This window comes from Syngnathus scovelli, chromosome 8 (genome assembly GCF_024217435.2).
Source record: "Syngnathus scovelli strain Florida chromosome 8, RoL_Ssco_1.2, whole genome shotgun sequence".
Taxonomy (NCBI): Eukaryota; Metazoa; Chordata; class Actinopteri; order Syngnathiformes; family Syngnathidae; genus Syngnathus; species Syngnathus scovelli.
Window position 1 is genome coordinate 3,478,562 of NC_090854.1, and position 20,444 is coordinate 3,499,005.

Genomic DNA, 20,444 nt, shown 5'->3' on the forward strand with positions numbered 1-20,444 from the left:
CCATAAAAATTGAATGTCATTTAACACAATCAATCAAAGAGCAGAAAGAAAAGAAACAACCGACTATGCTTATTGGCCGAAGGGAAGAGAAAAGCACAGTGAGGTGGAGATTGTGGAAGGGGTCCGGAAGAGAGTCAAACTGGGATTGGGGAGGGCGAGGTTGGGGAGCAACAAACATAGGGACTGCGGCCCAATCAAACATGGCGAATAAAAAACTCTTGAATCTTGAATCAGGGTACTGGCTGGCTGACGCGCCCTCGCGACCCAGCGCACGGGCATCCGCGCAAGACTTGTATAATTTTGTTTTGGAACACTCTATTGTACTTTTAAATACGTTATTGTATTTTAAACTTGTTTTATTTAAACATTTTAAATTTTGAACGTGTCACGACTCCGCTCTGCTCTCGCTTTGCTGGCTGCGGCCCAGCGCGAGGGCATCCGCACAAGACTTTTATTTTTCTAATTTTATATTTAAAACAGTTTGTTGTATTTTTAAACATTTAAACATTTTAAAGTGTAAACATGTCACGGCTCCGCGCTGCTCTTGCTGTGCTGACCAGCTGACCAGCTGACGCGCAACCACAGCCCAGCGCGAGGGCATCCGCACAAGACATTTTTTTATTTAATTTAATTTTAAATTTATTGTACTTTTAAACATTTTATTATATCTTTAAACACTATTTAAATAGCTCTAAAAAGCTGTATGCCCATCTGCTTCGATAACACACGACTTGAGCTCGCCGTCCTGCTTTGCAGTCATTCCAGGCCTCCTTGTCTCCTTTAAACTTTGTGTGAGCCCGTGTTGCATCTTTGTGACAAAGAAGTGCAAATCAGAGATGCAACCGATTCTGCTGACGCGGATGAAGTGGAAGAGTGGATACGTAGCGCGACTGTGGCACGCTGAGGTAAAGCGTGGTTAGAACTGCTCTTACAGTGTGTTGTAAAGTCATAAGGGCAGACAAAGCCCTGCGCTCCAAATGACGCAGCAAAAAGCCATGATGCACTAAATATATCCACAATATTTGTTTTCATAAAAACCCGCGATGCACTGAGGCCGCCATTGGTGAAGCGTGAAGTAGCGAGGGATTACTGTACTGTATGCTTCACCGCTTTTCGTTTTAGATGTTCTTTGAGCAGTTATTCTATCAACAAACACAGGTCCTTGTAGTCACGATGATCACAATTTTTCTCACCAACTTCACTAATTTTGTTACAAATCCACTTGTTATACTAATAGACACGTATGCATATTTCCCAATGCAACATTAGTATGCACCATCATTTTCCAAAAAGGTTATCTGAGTCTTACCCATCTGTCTCAATGGAACATAATAGACTGTCGATGGCCTGCCTAATCATTACCTAATATATATTGCTGTGGACTATCACTAAATCCGCAACAAATGGCCCATCCACGTCAACACAACTTAGTCCTTGGCCTCCATTGAATCAATGGTGGGTCTGTCACCCAGTTTTTCTTTAGTCATCTTCTTTTGTCTGTTCCACACACTTTCTTGAGTTTCTCAGTCAAACTCACACCTTAGCAATAAGTTTCACCTTGACCCCACACAGCGGTCAATTTTGTGACTTCACACAGTGGTCACTGAACAAATAAAATTCTGCAGGAAGTGGATTGATCTGACACAGTGGTTAATTATGACATCACACCGTGACCACCACTTCCCACCCGTCACTGATAGAAGTGGATTGACCTCACAGTGGTCAATTATGACCTTACACAATGGTCACCGTGACTCCCACTTCCCACCGTCACTTTAGGCCTAGAAATTGACCTCACACAGTGCTCAATCGTGACCCCACACAGTGGCCACAGCACTTTTAAAAGAACATAGAATTTGTTCTTTATTGCAATTACCACAACTCACACAATATTAACTTACTACAGTAGATTTAATAGATAGTTTCTAGTAGATTTAGTAGTTCTTTCTGGTATTTAGTATTTCACACAATATTAACTTACTACAGTAGATTTAATCATTTCAACAGCTGATCCAATTTAAGAAATTTCAACAATCTACTTTAGGGGTAGGCAGAAGATGTTCTATCAAAAGAAGGTATTCTGCTCACCTTGTTTTTGGGCCTAGTTGAATTGTTTAAATTTCAGCGGCGCTGAAGGAAAAGCGAGCACAAGACCATGAGACATGGCACCATTTGTTAGATTTTGTCCCAGTACTTTATCTTTAATGCTCGCTATGCTAATAGTAAATACAGTATTTTCTGCACTATAAGGGGCACTGGATTATAAGGTGCACCTCTATTGAATTTTTTATTTTAGAAAGTATTTCATATATAGGGCACACCGGATTAAAAGGCGCATAGAACAGAAGCTACTGCATCAAACTGGGGTTGACTAGGGTTGCCTTCTGCATCCACGGAGCTGTGCTAAAGGGAATGTCAACCCCAATGAGGTAGAAATAGTCCCAACTCCCATTCCGTATGAAAGTGATACGGTTTGGCTTCTTACTTGGTCCAGCAACCCCACTCATTTTTGATGGTCATAAACCTTCTTTAGTTTAAAATAAAAAAGTGAGTGCGTGTGTTGATGTGTAATGCGTTGATTAGCTTGTTAGCTTTGGTGCCGGGCTTGCGTATGCGCAGCCAAACTTGCTGCGGTGGGGGGTGCAGTTCACTGTGATTGCCTCCCGATAAGCTTACTTCTTTGTCAATCAAGCGATGGGATGAAAGTGATACCGTTTGGCTTATTACTTGGTCCAGCAACCCCACTCATTTTTGATGGTCGTAAACTTTTAGTTTAAAAGAAAAAAGCGAGTGACAGCGAGAAACATTTTGGCAGAGTGCTGTGTACACCCAATATGGATCAACAAATTCATCAATTGATCCATTTATAAGGTGCTCTGCATTATAAGCGGCACTGTGGATTTTTGAGTAAATTTAAACTTTTTAAGTGCGCCTCATAGTGTGGAACATACGATATTAGGAGGCTGTTATGTCAGTTTAATTATTTAATGTATGCTAGAAAGATCGATACATATCTGTGGAGCCTGCTCTGCGAGATTGCGGAAGAAGGTCTAACCCCCACCTTCTTTTACTAGTCTTGGCCGCTCTCCTACAAGGGGGCGACTCTACCTAGCCTGTGTGATAATGTGTAACCTTGCAGTCTTAACTGAGATCAACTCCTGCGTATGTGCAAAGAGTATCAGAGAGAAGGGAAAGCCAGTGAAAACAAGAGAAAAGTCCCAGCAAGACAACGGCATAGCTCAAGCCACCTTGCTAATCACATGTGCCAGAGGCCTATTCTAACAGTACAAAAGAGAATACAATAATCCCTCCCTACATCGCGGTTTGTTCATCATGGTTTCACTATATCGCAGATTTTTTTTTCCCCAATAAAAAAAAAAGTCAAAACAAAACTTCTAAATTGAAGAATTATGGCACGAAACTTGCCCACACGCCAGCGGTGCATACACTTGTACCTTTTTTTATAAAGAAAATGTTATAAGAGTTCTAAAAACATATTTACAATGTTGTACCTTGTTATAGAAAAAATGTTATAATAATAAGAGTTCTATAAACATATTTACAGTATGTACACTTGTACCTTGTTATAAAAAATATACTAATAAATGTTGTTCTAAAAACCTATTTAGATTATGTGTTAAGAATTCTCCAAGTTATTTATGTTATTCAGCTGTGTTATGATTTGATGTAGGGTGATTTATTTTGAAAGCTGTTTTCAGGCGATACCACTTCCTGTTTCCTGTGCACATATGTCGGTTACAGTGGTACAGGAGTCATTGACGCTGTAAGTGGGTCTCCTAACAAGAGAAATGAACGATTACCTAACCTTTAGGACAATGTATTATTGCTCCAAATGTTCGTTTACATTCCTTTAGGGGTTCGTTTTCACGTGTTAGCACGATCGCGGATTAGCATCTTTGCGCTAACTCGTTAGCCTGCCCAGTACTTCTTGTGAACATGTTACACGCACACACGTATAATATTTATATTTTCAATATTTATACAAATTTTCAGTATGTTATTTATACTAATAATGTATTATTTACATGTTTGAAGCAATTATTTAATGTTCTAATAATAAAATATCCACTTAAATGGTTTCATATACATTTATTGACACACAAAAATTGTACAGATGAGAGGGTGACCGTACTTCGCGGATTTTACTTATCTCGGGTGGTTTTTGTAACCAATTATCCACGATAAACGAGGGATTACTGTGTTGCATAAGCAATAAAGTGCTGAGTAATAAATAAAGCGTTGAGTAAATAAAGTGTTGAGTAATAAATTGTCGAGTAATAAATAGCATTGAAGGATATTTGCAAATTATACGAGGTCTCCCTTTGTTCCTGTTCCTGTTCCTATCCTCCTTCCCCCAAGTGAGGAATTATACAGTTTATGTCTTGAAGGACAAAGGAGTTCAGCAGTCTGTTGATCCTACACTTGCGAAGGAGCAGTCTCCCACTAAACGGGCTCCTCTGAGTGATGATGATGGTGTGCAGAGGCTGGCTGACATTGTCCATAATGTCCCGCAGTTTGTTCAATGTAAACAAGCTTCTTTTTCTTAGTTTTTGCCCTTATGCAACCTGTATCTTCTTTTTTTACCCTCAGTGACAGTCTGAACAGCTCAATTACGATTATTTTTTTTAATTTATTTATTTTTTTTTAAAATCCAACCTGGGTCACTGTCGTATGTAGTCCTCGATTTTGTTGCCATGCGACCACCATCTGAACAGCCAGATTGCATATATTTGACCTGGATATAGGGCTGGGCAATAATTCAAGCTAGATATCCTGATTGACACGTGATCAATATCAATAGAAAATGCCTTCAATAAAATGTTTGATGTAAACGAACGAAGTGCCTGTGTGTCATACTCACGCAGGAGAAAAGAGTGGTATTCAGTTAACTGACCAGTTGACAGTACACTTGTGGGTGGATAAGTAGTTTAGCAGTTCAGGTGTTCTGTGTTGTGCTATCGCGCTAGTTAGCTTCTTGGGCGCATTATGAACGTGCATGTTCACTCCGACCGTTCAGAAACTCATTACTATTACCGTATTGGCCCGAATATAAGACGACCCTGATTATAAGACGACGCCCTCTTTTTCAATACTCAAGTTTGAAAAAATACTTTTTGAACACCAAATTTAATTTTTATACAGAAAATAATTACAGTACATCTGAAACAAATGATCCTGTCGAGCTCTTGAAAGCGGCCGCTCTGCGGACCACAGAAAGCTTTTCTCTGATTGTGAGCATTTTTTGGACGATCTTTTTGAGTGCTCCATCTCCGTACATTACACTCTGTGACACCATATTTCACAGCTGCGTTGCAATTGGTTGAAGACTGCCTCATTTATCAACATCATCTTGAAGTTTGCATCGTAACTTTTCCTGAGCTGCCGGTTAACCTGGCCGATCTTTGACCCACTTTTCTCCAGATTGTCGCTACGTTTCTGTTGGGGAGCCTGAGGACTGTATAGGGGGTTGGCTCGGAAGGTTATGCTCTTTTCGCCCCCGGGTGTCTGTCAGAACACAGGAGGGAAGACGTGGTTCAGTATTGATTGCTATACTGAATTATTGGCAAAAAATTAACAGGCACTGTGGCTCATCATACAGGCAAACTGGCAAAAGGGTATAGGCACATGTTTGTTTGTAAGGATGTGAGAGCAGGTGTGTGTAGTGTACATGGGTTAGTCTTTGGGTGTGTGAATGTGATTCTTGCGTGTGTGATTATTGTATGAAGGGTGTGTGGGGTGTGTGTGTGGTGGGGGGTGGTGGTTCTGCAACAGACAGAAACAGCACGCAAGTCAACGCTCATCTTCTGACGTCACACAACACGACGGCACACATTACACATACAGGACTGTCTCAGAAAATTAGAATATGGTGATAAAGTTCTTCATTTTCTGTAATGCAATAAAAAAAAAAACACGTGATACATTCTGGATTCATTACAAATCAACTGAAATATTGCAAGCCTTTTATTATTTTAATATTGCTGATTATGGCATACAGTTTAAGAAAACTCAAATATTCTATCTCAAAATATTAGAATATTTCCTCAGTTCAAGTAAAAAAAAAAAAGATTTATAACAGCAAAACAAAATCAAACATTTGAAAATGTCCATTGATGCACTCAGTACTTGGTTGGGAAACCTTTTGCACGGATTACTGCATCAATGCGGCATGGCATAGAGGCAATCAGCCTGTGGCATTGCTGAGGTGTTATGGATGCCCAGGATGCTTCAATAGCGGCCTTTAGCTTATTTGCATTGTTGGGTCTGGTGTCTTTCAGCTTCTTCTTCACAATACCTCACAAATTCTCTATGGGGTTCAGGTCAGGGGAATTGGCAGGCCAATCGAGGACAGTAATGCCATGGTCAGTATACCATTAACTGGTGGTTTTGGCACTGTGGGCAGGTGCCAGATCATGCTGGAAAATGAAATCATCATCTCCATAGAGCTTTCCAGCAGACGGAAGCATGTAGCGCTCTAAAACCTGCATTTACTCTGGTCTTGATGAAACACAGTGGACCAACACCAGCAGCTGACATGGCTCCCCAAACCATCGCTGACTGTGGGAACGTCACACTGGATTTCAAGCAACTTGGATTTTGCTCCTCTCCAGCCTTTCTCCAGACTCTGGCGCCTTGGCGTCCAAATGAAATACAAAACTTGCTTTCGTCTGAAAAGAGGACTTTGGACCACTCTGCAACTGTCCAGTGCTTCTTTTCCATAGCCTAAGTCAGACGCTTCAGAAGTGTCTTGACCATGGGAATACGGCTATTGTAGGCCATATCCCGAACACGTCTGTGAACAGTGGCTTTTGATACCTGGACTCCAGCTTCAGTCCACTGTCTTTGAAGCTCCCCCAAACTCTGGAAGTGACTCTTCTTCACAATGCTGTTAAGGCTGCTGTCATCTCTCTTGGTTGTGCAGTGTTTCCTGCCACATTTCCCCTTCCAACAGACTTTTGTGGATGTGCCTTGAAACTGCACTCTGAAAAGCTTGCTCTTTGAGAAATGTCTTTTTGTGTCTTACCCTCTTGATGGAGGGTGTCAATGATGGTCCTCTGGACAGCAGTCAGATCAGCAATCTTCCCCATACTTATGATTTAGTTTACTGAACCAAGCTGAGTGTTTTTCAAGGCTCAGGAAACCCTTGCAGGTGTTTCGAGTTAATTAGATGATTCAAGTGATTAGTTGAATACCCTACTAGTTTACTTTTTCATGATATTCTAATATTTTGAGATAGGATATTTGAGTTTTCTTAAGCTGTATGCCATAATCAGCAATATTAAAATAATAAAAGACTTGCAATATTTCAGTTGATTTGTGATGAATCCAGAATGTATGACACTTTAGTTTTTTTTAATTGCATTATAGAAAATAAAGAACTTTATCACAATATTCACATTTTCAGAGACAGTCCTGTAACTGACTGGACGTAACGGTTCCACTATACTAAATAACCATAAATGAAATACTCTCGGCAACACACCAAACATAAGTCATCGAGACAACAAAATACATTTGCTGTTGACCGTCAGTCGACGTGGCGCTGCGTAACGGCTACTCGTACGATGCGAGAAAAACTTAAAGGAGCGCGCCGAATCTATCAATCAAACGGCGCACACACGAAACAAACCGCGATCAGACAAACGGCACAACAGTAGACAGTAATAACAATGAGATGTATACACTCACTTTGTCTCAAAGACGCACACGATCACAGCAAGACACTCAGTCGATACCAGCAACTTTTAACTTACCGCTGCGCACAAGCTCCAACAACTGCGATAAGCTGAGGTAACTCACGCGAGACTCAAGGTGCGGTGACGTAACTGTCCAACATTTTAACATTAACATAGGAACCTTTCTAACAGTTTCTCCATTTTCTGTTATCTCTTCTCTTTTTTTTTTCTCTTTTCTTTCTTACCGCTATTTTTTATTTTTCTTCTTCGTGCTACCGCTATTTTTATTTTTCTTCTTCATGACAAGGGTTCGCTTTGGCCTGGGGAGTTAAGTTCAGCATTCGCTTTAAAGATATCTGTGCCATCTAGCGTTGTGAATGGGTATAATGTCTAGACCCCGTATGTAGGACGACCCCCACTTTTTCAGTCTTATTTCAATGCAAAAAACACCGTCTTATATTCGGGCCGATACACTATTATTCATTAAAATTATATGGTTATTCAGAGTACACTCAAAACAGAGTGCTGATGCCCGCGCAAGTCAGTCCGGTTGTTGGCAGGGTTTGTTGATTAATTTGGTTTTGACTCTGATGCCACCAGATGCCACTAGTTGCCACTAGGTAACAAAAAAACGTTGCCTTCCACTCATTGCTTGTGGGTAATGCGCAGCTGATTTAAGTCGATCTTGGCAAGTGTTGCGTCGAACCCGCCCCGCAACCACTACTAATTAATAGAGAACACTGTTTGTGTTGTTCTTGTGTTTTCGTGTGCCAAGGGGCACTGAAATGGGCGATAATATGTATATTTTATTTAAATATGTAATATTTGCCATTTTTCACATGTCCTGAGTGTTGTTAGTCACCTAAATGTTGAACAGAGGCTGTGATTTACAGAAGTCAAATTCCTTGTTTGGCACGCTCAAACATGGCGAATAAAAACTCTTGAATCTTGAATCGTAAATGCAATACCTGCATCTCACTGGTGTTCTTAATTAACACTAGAACAGCGACTGTTTTGATCTACCTCTAAGAGCGGGGTGCGTCAATTGACGCTCCATCGATGCGACACGTTACACATCACATGTTGCGCACGTCATGTTATCACAATCGTCTTGTTCGAGCGCACGTCCCATAACGTAATTGTGAGGATATTGTAGCGGAGTGACGAGTGTAATTGTATCATAGTTTATGGAGAAAAACAATTTAAAAGGTACATTCGACATGCTGTCAAATCAGTCATGTTTAAACTTGCGCAATGACGTCGGCATGCGGTTGCGGAGGAAAACGTAAATTTTGGGGGGAATTTTTAGCAGCATGGGCAATAATTAGAGGTATCAATGTTTTTTATTTGTCATCGCTAACACACACTGGGCGATTATTAGAATATGGGCGATAATTAGAATAAATACGGTACTTTACAAGACCGGTTTGTACCATTCCTTGAAGCATAGTCCCCCAAGCAAGGTAAGATTAGCTTGATTACCTTGTCAAGATTTTAAAGGGCCTTCTTCACGATCCACACTGCAGCCTCTGCAGCTCCATTTGGATGGGGAGAATCAGCGAGTATTACTTTCCAAGACCAGTTTGTGCCATTCCTTGAAGCATAGTCCTCCAAGCCGGCAGTATCTTGAGCCAAGAGACAGCTTTCTGTTGACATCCTGGTAACAAGCTCATCGTGAAGTGCTCTGCATGCTAAGCAGCTGAAGATAACTCCCCTTATCTTTGTGGTGACTCTTTTTGTTGACATTGTCTTTTACCAGATATGGTCCAAACATATCCACAGCGACGAACTGAAAAAGTGCAGTGTTAGAGATTCGCTCACTCCTACTTATTTTGCAAGAACCACACGGGAGACAAATAAGTCCTTTTAGACACCTGCAGGTGGAGAGTCCATTCGTCGCTGTGCGTGCAGCGACGTTCGAATGGAGGTCTAAAACTCTCCCTCCTGCAAGGGCATATTTATTAGGAGAAACAGAGTGGGGGTGATAGTGGACAGGTTTGGTGAACCCCCGGCCTCTGGTCAAATCAGAGCAGGGGGTGTTTTACGATGTTGTGGGAAACAGAACAACTTTGATTGCTTCCTCTGCAGCTGGTCAATCAAGCAGAGAATGCAACCACTTTATTTTACTGCGTTTTGAGAGCAAGACCGGATTGGTTAATCATTATAGTCTACATTCCAACATAATCCTACGATAAAGATAACCTGGAAAACCCTAACATGCAGCAGGCCTTGTCCGCTTGAGAGGCAATTCGCCCATCACTTGCTTGCATGCTCTTGCTCTTGCCTTTCGACAGACAATGCACTGACTGACGACTTTCTGGGCAACTCTTGCTTCTCATCCTTAGCAGCCTTCCAGCAACCATTTCTTCCACTCTTGATAACTTTGTCTGGCCAAGAGGACCGCAGGCCAAGAGTCAAATGGATATAATGGGACACCGAGTTTGTCTTCCTTAAAGTGTTGAAGAACGTTTTAAGACGAGAAACATGGACAGCACCACAGACCTCTGCTTGGCCATACTCCTATGGAGTCATCTTGGCTTTTGACTCGACCACTCGAGCGACTACATTTTCTTGACACCATCTCATATACAACACTGTGTCATAGGATTGTTCACTGCCATCAGAGAACGTAATGCCCCAAGCAATTGGATCAGCGGGTGTCAGTGCCCTCGGAAATTTCAGTTTGCCAAGATCGAAATAATCTTCCAGCAGGCTAATGGCATCTTCTCACAGTGAGTCAGACAGTTGAGTGCCCCATGTGCCCTCAGCTTGGCCACCCTTCTCTTCAACCTCCTGGAAGGCTCTTCATACCAGTATTGCTCCTATTTGGTTCACTGGAATCACAAGCCCAAGGGGGTCATACAGTCCAAATACTTAACTAAGGACCTCCCTCCGAGTGAGTGGAATAGCAGCCTGTGATCTCACTTCCTCCTTTGACAGATCATTTCCCAGTCTCATCTTCTTCCACTTTTTTGAGAAATGCACTGCAACCATTAGGCGGAGCTCATCCTCACCTAGTGTATATCATGCCCAGCACTTAGCTGATTTGGAAGGACACAGATGACAGAAGCGACTCCCTTTTGCCCCCTCGAGTTTTACCTACCACTTTGACCGGCATACACCTAAGGTTTGACCTGAAATCCACCTGCCTCAAGAATGTGCCCAACATTGGCTGTCAACTGCTTGAGCTGCCCTAGTTTGTTATGACAGATGAGTATATATCATCCACGTAAGAGTCTTCCAATATGTGCCGTTCTTCCTTTAGGTGGGCAAACTGGTAGGCTTTCGGTCTCTCGCATTGCTACCTCCGCGATACAACCACCAGGCTTATCGTTAACTCTTGTAATGGCGTATTCCTCAATATTCTCAGTCACAGTCTCTTCAGAGTAATCAATGGAGGTGCATCCCTCTGTCCTCCAGCCAAACAGTTATACATATTCAAGATTCAAGAGTTTTTATTCACCATGGTTGAGCGTGCCAAACAAGGAATTTGACTTCGGTACATCACAGCCTCTGTTCAACATTTAGGTGACTAACAACACTCAGCACATGTGAAAAATGACAAATATTCTCAAACATCCCCTGATCCTAAACTCCCAGGAGGGCAAGTAAAAACTCAAAACTCCAGCTAGGGGAAATGAGAAACCTTGAGAATAGACCACAGATGGGAGGGTCCCTCTTCCAGGATGACCAGGCTGCAATGGATGCAGAGGACACATAGCACCAACAGTGTAGACCAGTGTTTCCCAACCACTGTGCCGCGGCACACTGGTGTGCCGTGAGAGACGTTCCGCTGTGCCGTGGGAGTGTCCAATATTAGTTACGGAGCGCATTGTAAACAGGATCGCCAAACCACTGGCCTGGTCAGCCACTTGCTAATCGTGCATGTGTGGAGAATCTGAGAATCTTGAGATTTCATATTGTGTCGATATGATTGTATTGCATCGGCACATATTCAGTTTATGTGTGTGTTGCTGTGTGCTTTTGCTAACAGTGACAGGCACTATGACGGTTGTGGTGCGTTTGTGGTCCGATGGAAATCAGAGAATGCAGTTCAACCGGAGAACCTGGATTGGTTATTTTTCACATACGTAAAATAAGCAGTCAAGTCGAGATTCCTCGACTGTGATAGCCACTCAGCTGCTGTCAGAACAGCAGAGCGTCTTTAAAAGTGACTTTGTTCTTATTGTTGCAATATTTATAGACCTAGTCTAAAACAGTAAACAAAATCACGTTGATTCTTTTATTTTAATCACAATCACTTTAAATAGTTTATTTCTTACACCGCCTAAAACCTTTTTAAAAAACTGTCACTTTTATTTAAAAAAAGGAATACAATTTAAAGAATATTTAGTATTTATTTCTATTAAATTATTCGACTCTCCATACATATATAGGAATAGGGCTCTACGTGTTTCGTTGTAATATAACTGATTTTAATATAGGAGCTTAACAGATTTTTGTTGGCGGTGTGCCGCGAGATTTTTTCCAATGAAAAGGTGTGCCATGAATGAAAAAAGGTTGGGAAACACTGGTGTAGACAATTCAAAAAAGGTGTGGAGAGCAGGATGTTATTGCACAGGAATGAGTCTGAGACTCTAAGAGTGGTGCGAGTTCATCAGAGCAACAGCCTGGGGGAAGAAGCTGTCTCTGTGTCTGCTGGTTTTGGCGTACAGAGTTCTATAACGCCGTCCGGAGGGGAGTAGTTCAAACAGACTGCAACCTGGGTGAGAAGGGTCTATAGAGATGTTACTTGCACGTTTCCTGGTCCTGGACAGGTACAAGTCTTGGATAGATGGGAAGTTGATTCCAATTATCTTTTCTGAAGTCCTGATTGTCCGTTGCAGTCTGTGCTTGTTTTGTTTGGAGGCTGATCCAAACCAGACAGTGATGGAGGTGCAGAGGACAGACTGGATGATGGCAGTGTAGAAGGTCTTCAGCAGCTCCCGCGGCAAGTTGAACATCTTAAGCTGTCTCAGGAAGTACAGCCTCTGCTGGGCCTTCTTCCGGACAGAGTCTATGTGGCCGGTCCATTTCAGGTCCCGAGAGATTGTGGTACCCAGGAACTTGAAGGTGTCTGTGGAGAGAATAGTATTACTGCGGATAGTAAGGGGTGAAAGTGGTGAAGGGTCTCACCTGAAATCCACTGTCATCTCCACGGTCTTGAGCGAGTTCAGCTCCAGGTGGATTTGGCTGCACCAGTGGACCAGCCGCTCCAACTCCTGTCTGTACGCAGTCTCATCACCGTCCTGGATCAGTCCGATGAGAGTGGTGTCTTCTGCATACTTCAGGAGTTTCACAGTAGAGTCACCTGAGGAGAAATCATTGGTGTCGAGAGAGAAGAGCAGTGGGGAGAGAACGCACCCCTGAGGGCTGCCAGTATTGGTGGTCCGGGTGTCAGATGTGATGCTCCCCAGCCTCACACGCTGTCTCCTGTTGGTAAGGAAGCTGGTGATCCACTGACATATGGAGGCAGGCACCGCGAGCTGGATGAGCTTCTATTGGAGGATGTCAGGAGCGATGGTGTTGAACCCCGAGCTGAAGTCCACAAACAGGATCCTGGCATATGTTCCTGGGGTGTCCAGGTGGTGCATGATGTAGTGCAGTCCCATGTTGACCGCATCATCCACTGACCTGTTTGCCCAGTAGGCAAACTGGAGGGGGTCAAGCAGGGGGCCCGTGACATCCTTCAGGTGGTTCAGCACTAACCTCTCGAAAGATTTCATGACCACAGATGTCAGAGCGACAGGTCTATAGTCATTCAAACCTGTAATGGTGGGCTTCTTGGCCACTGGAACAATGGTGGAGCTCTTAAGCACGAGGGCACCTCACACAGCTCCAGGGAACAGTTGAACATCCGTGCAAAGGTGGGTGCCAGATGCTCAGCACAGACTTTCAAGCAGGAAGGTGACACGCCGTCTGGGCCCGGTGCCTTCCTGATCTTTTGTCTCCGGAACATCTGGCACACTTCCTCCTCGCGGATCTGGAGTGTGGGTGCGGCCTCTGCAAGAGAGAGAGTAGGCTGTTGTTTGGGAGGACCGATCAAACCTGCAGTAGAACCTGTTTAGCTGGTTAGCAAGCCTTGGGCTTTCCACAGGACAGTTTGTTTCTTGAAGCCCGTGATGCTCTACAGACCTTTCCACACTGTTGAGGGATCAAGATCGGCAGAGAGGTGTCTCTCCAGGCTCTCCCCGTAACACTTCCTGGCTTTCCTGACCTCTCAGTTCAGTGTGTTTCTGGTCTGCTTGAACAGGTCCCGGTCGCCGCTCCTGTAGGCCTCCTCCTTGATTTTGCGCAGCCTCCTGAGGTTCGGTGTAAACCAAGGTTTGTTGTTGTTGTACGTGCAGAAGGTCTTAGTCTGCATACACAGATCCTCACAAAACCTGATGTATGATGTGACAGTGTCAGTGAGTTCATGCAGGTCTGAAGTTGCAGCTTCAAAAACTCCCCAATCGGTGGTCAAAGCAGGTTTGAAGGTCCTGCCTTGACTCCACTGTCCACTTCCTCACAGTCCTCACCACAGGCTTAGAAGTTTTTAGTTTCTGCCTGTAGGTCGGGATCAGATGAACTAAACAGTGGTCTGATAGTCCTAAAGCTGCACAAGCCACAGAGTGGTATGTATCCTTAATTACGGTGTAGCAGTGGTCCAGTGTCTGTGCCCCTCTGGTGGGACACGTTATGTGCTGTCTGTCTGTCTGTGATACAGACAGTATCTGGGGAGTCCGTGTACGAGGTTCGCCTTGTTAAGATCACCCAGAACAATGATTAGTGAAGTTTCTCCATGTCTGTCACCTGGTCAGCCAGCATCTGCGTGGCTTCACTCGCACGTGCGTGTGGTGGAATGTAAACAGCCGCCATGACGATCGAGGAGAACTCCCGTGGTGAATAGAACGGCCGGCAGTTTATGAAAAGTGTTTCTAGGAGAGGGCTGCAAAACTCTTTCAACACCATGACATCAGTACACCAATGTTCATTAATGTAGAAACAGAGACCACCTCCCTTTGATTTTCCGGAGAGCTCCGCGCTGCGATCTGCACGCGTTAGCCGAAACCCAGCTAACTCCATGGCGTGGTGGGGGGTTCGTTCGCTAAGCCACGTTTCAACAAAACACAGCGCGGCGGATCTGCTGAAGTCCGTGTTCCTTGAAGTGAGGAGCAGCAGTTCGTCTATCTTGTTCGCCAGGGAGCGGACATTTGCCAGATGAATTGACGGTAGGGCAGAACGGAGCCCTCTCTGCCTCAGCTTTACGAGGGCTCCGGCTCGTTTTCTGTGTCGTCGTGGTAGCTTGTATAGCACCGCCGCTCCGGCTAAAATCTCCGACAAACAGTCTGAATCAGAGAGAACAGGAGAGAAAATACCAGAAGAAGACTGGCTGATGTTTAACAGCGCTTCTCTGGTAAAAGTGATCCGGGATGGACAGCAGAGGACACAGATAACACAAAATAAGACAAAGAAACAGAGAGCGATTCACCGTGGCGGCCATCCGCGGCGCCATCATGACATCATCGCAAAGCCAACTAAGCTAAGTCAACAAGAGTTGACTGAGTATTGCATACTGTGGTTCTCAGTCTTTCCCCATGTTTTTAGGAAATATTTTCAAATATGTAGAATTACCGTGTTTTCTGGACTGTAAATCGCTCCAGAGTGCAAGTCGCACCAGCCATGTAATGCATACCGTAATTTCCGGATTATAAACTGCTACTTTTTGCTCAAGTTTTGAACCCTGCGGCTTGTTGTTCGGTGCGGCGTATCTATGGAATTTTCGTGATTTTTTGTGATGACGAATACACTTATCCATGCATGAAAACGCTGTGGACCGCTGTTGTGCGGCACCGCTTTGCTGGGCGGAGGGATATTAGACACGGTCACTGGGATGAAGAGTGATGTGTTGATCGCATGTCCAGCCACCGGGCAAATAGTGCCATATAATTGACACAAAGAAGAGACAGATTGAGATCAAGACGGACATTACTGAAGAAAGGAAGCTTTTATACACAAACCCTCATTATGGGGGACAATAAAAAATGCATATGATGCCGCTTTTAAGTTAAAGGCAGTCAATTTGGGTCTTAACGGAGGAACTACAGCTGCTCATGCACAGTAGAGGTTTCTTTCGGTTACTAGGGGGCACTGGGCTATTGTTGATGATATCTTGTTGCGTCACCCTTTTATTTATTTCCTGGTCACGTCCACCCTGGAGCCATACGTGTAGCTCGCTATTTTAATGTAACTTAGTGCTTTATGCATGAATAAAATTAGCATGAACAGACCTTCATCATGGAAAATGCTAGAAGAAATGCATAAAAGCGACAACTAAAGAGAGACTGGCAAAGTGTGTGGCGAAGTATATCTGATGCTATTCCAGTTCGAGACTGAGGAAGAAGACTGGTTTCAGTGCACAGGAGGAAGATGAAGACGGCTCTTTTACTGGCTCTTTTTAACTTTTACTGGTAGCCCTGTTAGTGCTGTGCTACCGTGTTGCTGCTGTGTTACTGCCGCGTGTTAGAGTTGTATCTTCATTTAGATCATTATCATCATCTAGATGAAATACATCAGAACTTTTGCCTTTCTCAATCCCTTTATCAGCGTCTCTGGGCCACTGCATGTTTTTTGTAAACCAAACAGTGTCCGCTTCCACCAAGTGTTTCCTCACCCAACTGCCCAAGTCAGGGGGGAAACCAGTGAGGAGCGCAATTTTAAGATGTTGCTGATAAGAACTCTCATCTGCATCATTGAATGGGATGCCACTATGTACCCAGAATTCTTTTTCAAATCTCAATTGAATGGCGGCTTCATCACTTTTCAACTTTCTATCTTTTGTATTTTGGATTTGTTCTCTTCTTTCTTGTGAAGCTTTCAACCACACTGTAGCACTTCTACCACTTCAGCATGTATTGCATACAATTAAGAAATCTACTTGCCATGAACTTCTCATCTCAAAGAAGCGCAGACCAAGAGATTTACCGTTCTTATTTCCCATCTTAATTTTAGTAGTTTAAAGTTTTACAATTTTTTTTCAAATTTTTGTTCTTTGAGGATCCTCAATGCAGGTTTAAATTGACCTTTCAACAGATTACTAGCCTGTTTTATTGCCGTGGATCAACGCTAGAACTGCTTTTTAGTCAATTTATCCTACTAGTCACACACTCAATTACACAAACTCCAGCGCTTTTTTAGGCCTATCCAGGGATGGGTGTAAAACCCTCCCAAACAGCTTTGGAAAAACGGACAAAAGAAAAAATCTACGCCCTCCTTCAATTAAGAAAAAGAAGTCTTTTTTTTTTTTTTTTAGCTCGTTTCTTCCACTTGGACTAGAATCCCAACTGTTTCATGGCTTGGAAAAACCAAAGCCGTATTCTCATAGCTCGGACAAACCAAAGCCGTATCTCATCTCATAGCCCGGACAAACCAAAGCCGTATTCTCATAGCTCGGACAAACCAAAGCCGTATCTTTAGCGCTTTAACTTACTTGTCCCCTGGTTCGTTGCACCGCCGGATCCCGTCAATCCACCTCTGTCAGACGAAGGCAGACCTAAGATGCTGGCCCAGCGAAGAATTCTCTTCCTAGGACTTTCTTTTCCAGGTCCTCCTAATGGACGCTGGCTTGTCGACAATGCAGCACGTCCTCCTTCGCCGGTCAGATGGTGGGTATGAGGATCCCGGGTTTCGGCACCAAAATGTTAGTTGTGCACACTCCAACTTATTTTGCAAGAACCAAACAGGAGACAAGTAAGTCCTCTTAAGCACCTGCAGGTGGAGACTTCATTCGATCATCGCTGTTCAGACAGCGACGAATGGACTCTCCACCTGCAGGTGCTTAAGAGGACTTACTTGTCTCCTGTTTGGTTCTTGCAAAATAAGTTGGAGTGTGCACAACTCTAACACCGCGTCTCAGTGACTTATCAGTATGTTTTTTTTTATCCAGCCCTATTAGAGCTGTGTTATTTCCGTGTTGCTGCTGTTTTACTGCCGCGTCACAGGCATTGTTTGGAAGAAAAGTTAAGGTATGTTATTAAAACTTTGAAAACTCTGTGTACTGTCTTTCTTTGTAAATAACTCACGGGCACATGCGGCTTGTATTACTTTTACTTATGTATGAAAAAAAACAAGATTTTCCCCTAATTTTTGCTGGTGAAGCTTAAAATCAGGTGAGTCTTATAGTCCAGAAATTACGATAATAAAGGAGAAAAAAAAGCATAAGTTGCACCGGGGTACAAGTTGCATTTTTGGGGGAACTAAACACAAAATACACCACCAAGAACAGACATGAATAGGCACTAACAGGCTAAAAGATACGGTAATGTTACATAAACACAAATGAGGAACTGAGAACGTGCCTGACGTGACATATTAATAGTTATTCAAATAACTTAGTAAATAACAAATTTATCAAACCATCCGTGTCACACCAAATCATTAAATCCATCGAAATCTTTGTCCTCTGTGTCACTTAAAAAAAAAACGCAGATGTTGACTCTGGAAGTACATGCGCTGCTGATGTCGGATTTTATCATCAATTGCGGTTCCAATTACTCTACAGGCCTATATATAAACTATATATCAAATAACTATAACATAAATAAGTTTATCGAACAACCGTGTCACTCCAAATTATTAAATCCATCGAAATCTTCATCCTCTGTGTCACTTATAAACAACTAACATAAATAACAAGTTTATCAAACCATCCGTCACTCCCAATTATTAAATCTAGTGAAATCTTCGTCCTCTGTGTCACTTATCAACAACTCCGCTGACTCCAGAAGTCAGTGGATGGATTCAGACTCATCATCAGTTGCAGTTCTAATTATTCCACAGGCCTAGAGCGCCCTCATGCGGTTTAGTCTGAAAATGACATGTGAAGTGGTATCTACTACTAGTAAGTAAATAATGTGTTAATGATCAAGTTATAATGTGTTAATAATTTCACATATAAGTTGAGCCTGAGTATAAGTCGCACCCCCGAACAAACTGAAAAAAAATTATAGTCCGGAAAATATGGTAATTGGAAAAAAATGTTCAGTCTTTAAAATCACAGCCAATTTCTCTTTCACCTCTCACTATAATTTAATTGTAAAGGTTCTTACAAGCAATCTTCTCTTTTCTTAACAGCTTCCACAAGGGGAGTTAGCCGTTTTGAACATCTGCACAAGGTGACTTTTGATAACATAACAGTGTACATGGAAAAGAAACAGCAACGATTGGAGGAACAGCAACAGAAGAGGAAAATGGAACAGAAAAACAAAGGCAAGAAGGCCAGAAAATAAGTGTTTTGAATTATAATGGCTTTGTTTGAATGAATTGACTGTATTTTTAATTTCTTTACTTCTTTGGATGAGCCATGATAATAAATGTCAATTACATGGAATCATTTTGTGTTTGGTAGGATTTTTTATATTCATTCATCTTGATCTTTAAAAAGTAATTTTTCTTTGCATTGGGCTTTTTTAGGCTTGGATAAAAACTTTTAATGTCATCAAATGTAAGAAAAACAATTATCAAACAGTAATAAATACAGAAATGCGGATCTACCTGTCGATTTCCCGCCCCATCCTTTGCTCATACGTGCAGAAGAACCCAGTAGAATTGCGCTCCTCCACATGGAGAAGGATCACATCCCCGAGACAACACTCCACCTTTCAATGACTGAAGACAATTGTCCCAAATTTGGAACTGCTGAGTCTGCTTGACCCCTCCGCGAGTCGTCACCTTATCGTGGTGGAGGGGTTTGCGTGCCCCTATGATCCTAGGAGCCATGTTGTCGGGGGCTTCATGCCCCTGGTAGGGTCACCCATGGCAAACGGGTCCTAGGTGTGGGGTCAGACAAAGCACGGCTCACCCAAGCCCCTTATGATGAAAAACATAAATGGACTTTGTTTTCCCTCGCCCGGACGCGGGTCACCGGGGCCTCCCTCTGGAGCCAGGCCTGGAGGCGGGGCTCGAAGGCGAGCGTCTGGTGGCCGGGCCTTCGCCCATGGGGCCCGGCCGGGCATAGCCCGAAATGGAAACGTGGGTCCCCCTTCCCATGGGCTCACCACCTGTGGGAGGGGCCGAAGGGGTCGGGTGCAATGTGAGCTGGGCGGCAGCCAAAGGCAGGGACCTTGGCGGTCTGATCCCCGGCTGCAGAAGCTGGTTCTTGGGACATGGAATGTCACCTCTCTGGCTGGAAAGGAGCCCGAGCTGGTGTGCAAGGCAGAAAGATTCCGACTAGATATAGTCGGACTAGCCTCCACGCACAGTTTGGGTTCCGGTACAAGCCCTCTCGAGAGGGGCTGGACTCTCTTCCACTCTGGAGTTGCCCACGGTGAGAGGCGTCGAGCAGGTGTGGGTATACTTATTGCCCCCCGGCTGGGCGCCTGCACATTGGGGTTCACCCCGGTGAACGAGAGGGTAGCCTCCCTCCGCCTTCGGGTGGGGGGACGGGTCCTGACTGTTGTTTGTGTCTATGCACCAAACGGCAGCTCAGAGTACCCACCCTTCTTGGGGTCCCTGGAGGAAGTGCTGGAGAGCGCTCCTTCTGGGGACTCTATCGTTCTACTGGGTGACTTCAATGCTCACGTGGGCAATGACAGTGAGACCCGGAAGGGCGTGATTGGGAGGAACGGCCCCCCTGATCTGAACCCGAGCGGTGTTCTATTGTTGGACTTCTGTGCTCGACACGGATTTTCAATAATGAACACCATGTTCAAACATAAGGGTGTCCATGTGTGCACTTGGCACCAGGACACCCTAGGCCGCAGTTCGATG

General features: G+C 43.7%; 1 protein-coding gene across 7 annotated transcripts in view; it reads left to right on the plus strand.

Annotated features, from left to right (window-relative positions):
• wdr4 (WD repeat domain 4) overlaps positions 1-20,444 on the plus strand; it is a 153,451-nt gene that overhangs the window by 116,103 nt on the left and 16,904 nt on the right. For 6 of the 7 annotated variants that reach the window (XR_007483306.2, XM_049728447.2, XM_049728449.2 and 3 more), the window contains one exon: positions 18,810-18,944. Coding sequence is in view for 6 of the 7 variants with exons in the window: in XM_049728447.2 (XP_049584404.1) it covers positions 18,810-18,944 (135 nt within the window). In the remaining variant the exon portion in view is untranslated. Of the gene's footprint in view, positions 1-18,809; positions 19,066-20,444 lie in introns of those variants that run through there. The other variant, XM_049728450.2, reaches the window with a different exon arrangement.